Source organism: Gavialis gangeticus, unplaced genomic scaffold (genome assembly GCF_001723915.1).
Source record: "Gavialis gangeticus isolate Ggan-Ray unplaced genomic scaffold, GavGan_comp1, whole genome shotgun sequence".
Classification (NCBI taxonomy): domain Eukaryota; kingdom Metazoa; phylum Chordata; order Crocodylia; family Gavialidae; genus Gavialis; species Gavialis gangeticus.
Genome location: NW_017729025.1, coordinates 153136763 through 153138697, shown reverse-complemented (window position 1 = coordinate 153138697; position 1935 = coordinate 153136763). Strand labels below are relative to the sequence as shown.

Below are 1935 nucleotides of genomic sequence, written 5' to 3'. Positions count from 1 at the left end.
GGACTCTGTCCCCTCCCGCCGCCAACAGCGCTACTGCCCCCGCCCCGCCCCGCCGAGATGTTCCCCCCGGACTCGAGCTGGAATATCTCTTTCGCGGGCTGCGGCTTCCTGGGGGTTTATCACATCGGCGTGGCCAGCTGCCTCCAGGAGCGGGCCCCCTTTCTGGTGGCCAATGCCAAGACCATCTATGGAGCCTCGGCTGGAGCCCTCACGGCCACAGCACTGGTTGCCGGAGCCTGCCTGGGTAAGGGGGTAAAGGGGACCCTGTAACCACCCCTGCTGTGGGGGGCTTTGGGGTCCTGTAATTCATCCCTGCTCTGGGGTGGTGGTGGTGGGGATTGTCGTATAACATGCCCTTGCTCCGGGGTGTTGGGGGATCTCATAACCCATCCCTGCTCTGGCTGGGGGAGGGGGGTGTCCTGTAACCTGCTCTGGGGTGCTGGGGGGCCTGAAACCCACCCCTGCTCTGGGGTGGTGGTGCTGGGGGTGGTCCCATAACTTGCCCCTGCTCTGGGGTGCTGAGTGATCCCATAACCCATCCCTGTTTTGGAGTGGGGGTGGTTCTGTAATTGGCCCCTGCTCTGGGGTGCTGGGGGAGTCCTGTAACTTGTCTCTTGTGGGGGGTCACTGTGTGGGTGTATGGTCCTTGACACATGCTGCCTAGAAGGGAGGTGTGTCCTGGCAGGGAAAGGGTTAAGAATGTCTGGGGAGACCAAGGGGAAGCTTTTCCTTCTTTGCTTGGGGGCAGACACTAACATGCAAACTCTTCTGCCTTCAGGAAGGTGGCTCTGGCTAAAACGGAAGAAAACCCACCCCTGTCACACATCTGTTTCTTTCCTGTGCATATAGAAGCTGTGGGGGATATGGCTGATCTTTTGGGGAGAGGGGTGGCTGATCTAAACAGGGCCACTAAGTGGCTTGCCTAGCACGGAACCAGCTAATGTCTGTTCTGGAATAAAACCCACTCTGTCACCCTCACGGAGTGTAGGGCAAGTGCAGAATGATTGTTATGCCAGGACAGAAAAAAAAAATTCTGCCCAGGGATTCTTCTGGAATAGGTACATCCTGATGTAAGAGCTGGTCCCAAGCAGCTTTGCTGGTTAGTTTCACCCGTCCCTTCATTCTGTGTACAGGGGGCATCTGTGACTTGGTGGGGTCCTGATTTTGTTTGGGGCCTCAAGGTGCTATTTTAAATGTGTGTATGTGGGTGGGCAGGGGGAGGAATCCATTTACTTGTCATCTCATGGTACACTTACTTTTCTGCTTTCTCACTGGAGAAAAGCTGGAGAAAGACCTATTTAGTGTGTGTGTGTGTGTGTGTGCGCGTATGGAATAGCTAGAACAGACTTCACTCTATTTAAGTATTTTATTTATTTAACACACATGCACGCACGCACACAAAAATATATGTTTAAATAGAGTGAAGTCTGTTCTAGCTATTCTCCTCTTCCACTGTGCACTTATAAAATTTTCCTCTTAGCTGTGAAATTGTAGAGATCTAGATTTGAGGCTCTTGAATTACTTTGCAACAAGAGCAGTGGTAGGAAGAAATGTTGCAGTTTTCTGCTTTCTCACTCTTTCATGTGCATCTGCATCTATAAGATGACTACTGCTCTGTGTTCCACCTAAATCCCAAAAGGATATATTTGTGATTATGTACAGTCCTATTATATACAGACTAAATACAGAGAAACAAAGTGAAAACAGCCACTATTAATGTGTTGCTCCCAGTGTGTATCTAACTATTTGGCTAGATATAGGGCAGTTATTCAGCTGGACTGGTATGAGACCCTTTTAAGGGTGCCTTGGGGGTGTTCTGAAATGTTTGTACACTGAACAGTGCAAACACTTGCACGTGATTCAGAAGATTAAACCCAGGGTTTTCATATAGGAATCCAGAGTGCCAAACATGTTCTGATCTGCTCTGGGCTGGGC

The 1935-nt window shown here is 50.6% G+C and overlaps 1 protein-coding gene across 1 annotated transcript in view; it reads left to right on the top strand.

Moving 5' to 3' along the window:
* Positions 1-6: 6 nt before the first annotated feature.
* Positions 7-1935, top strand: part of PNPLA2 (patatin like phospholipase domain containing 2) — a 55447-nt gene continuing 53518 nt past the window's right edge. The window contains exon 1 of the mRNA XM_019519782.1: positions 7-244. Coding sequence (XP_019375327.1) covers positions 58-244 — 187 coding nt within the window. The 5' untranslated portion in view covers positions 7-57. The remainder of the gene's footprint in view (positions 245-1935) is intronic.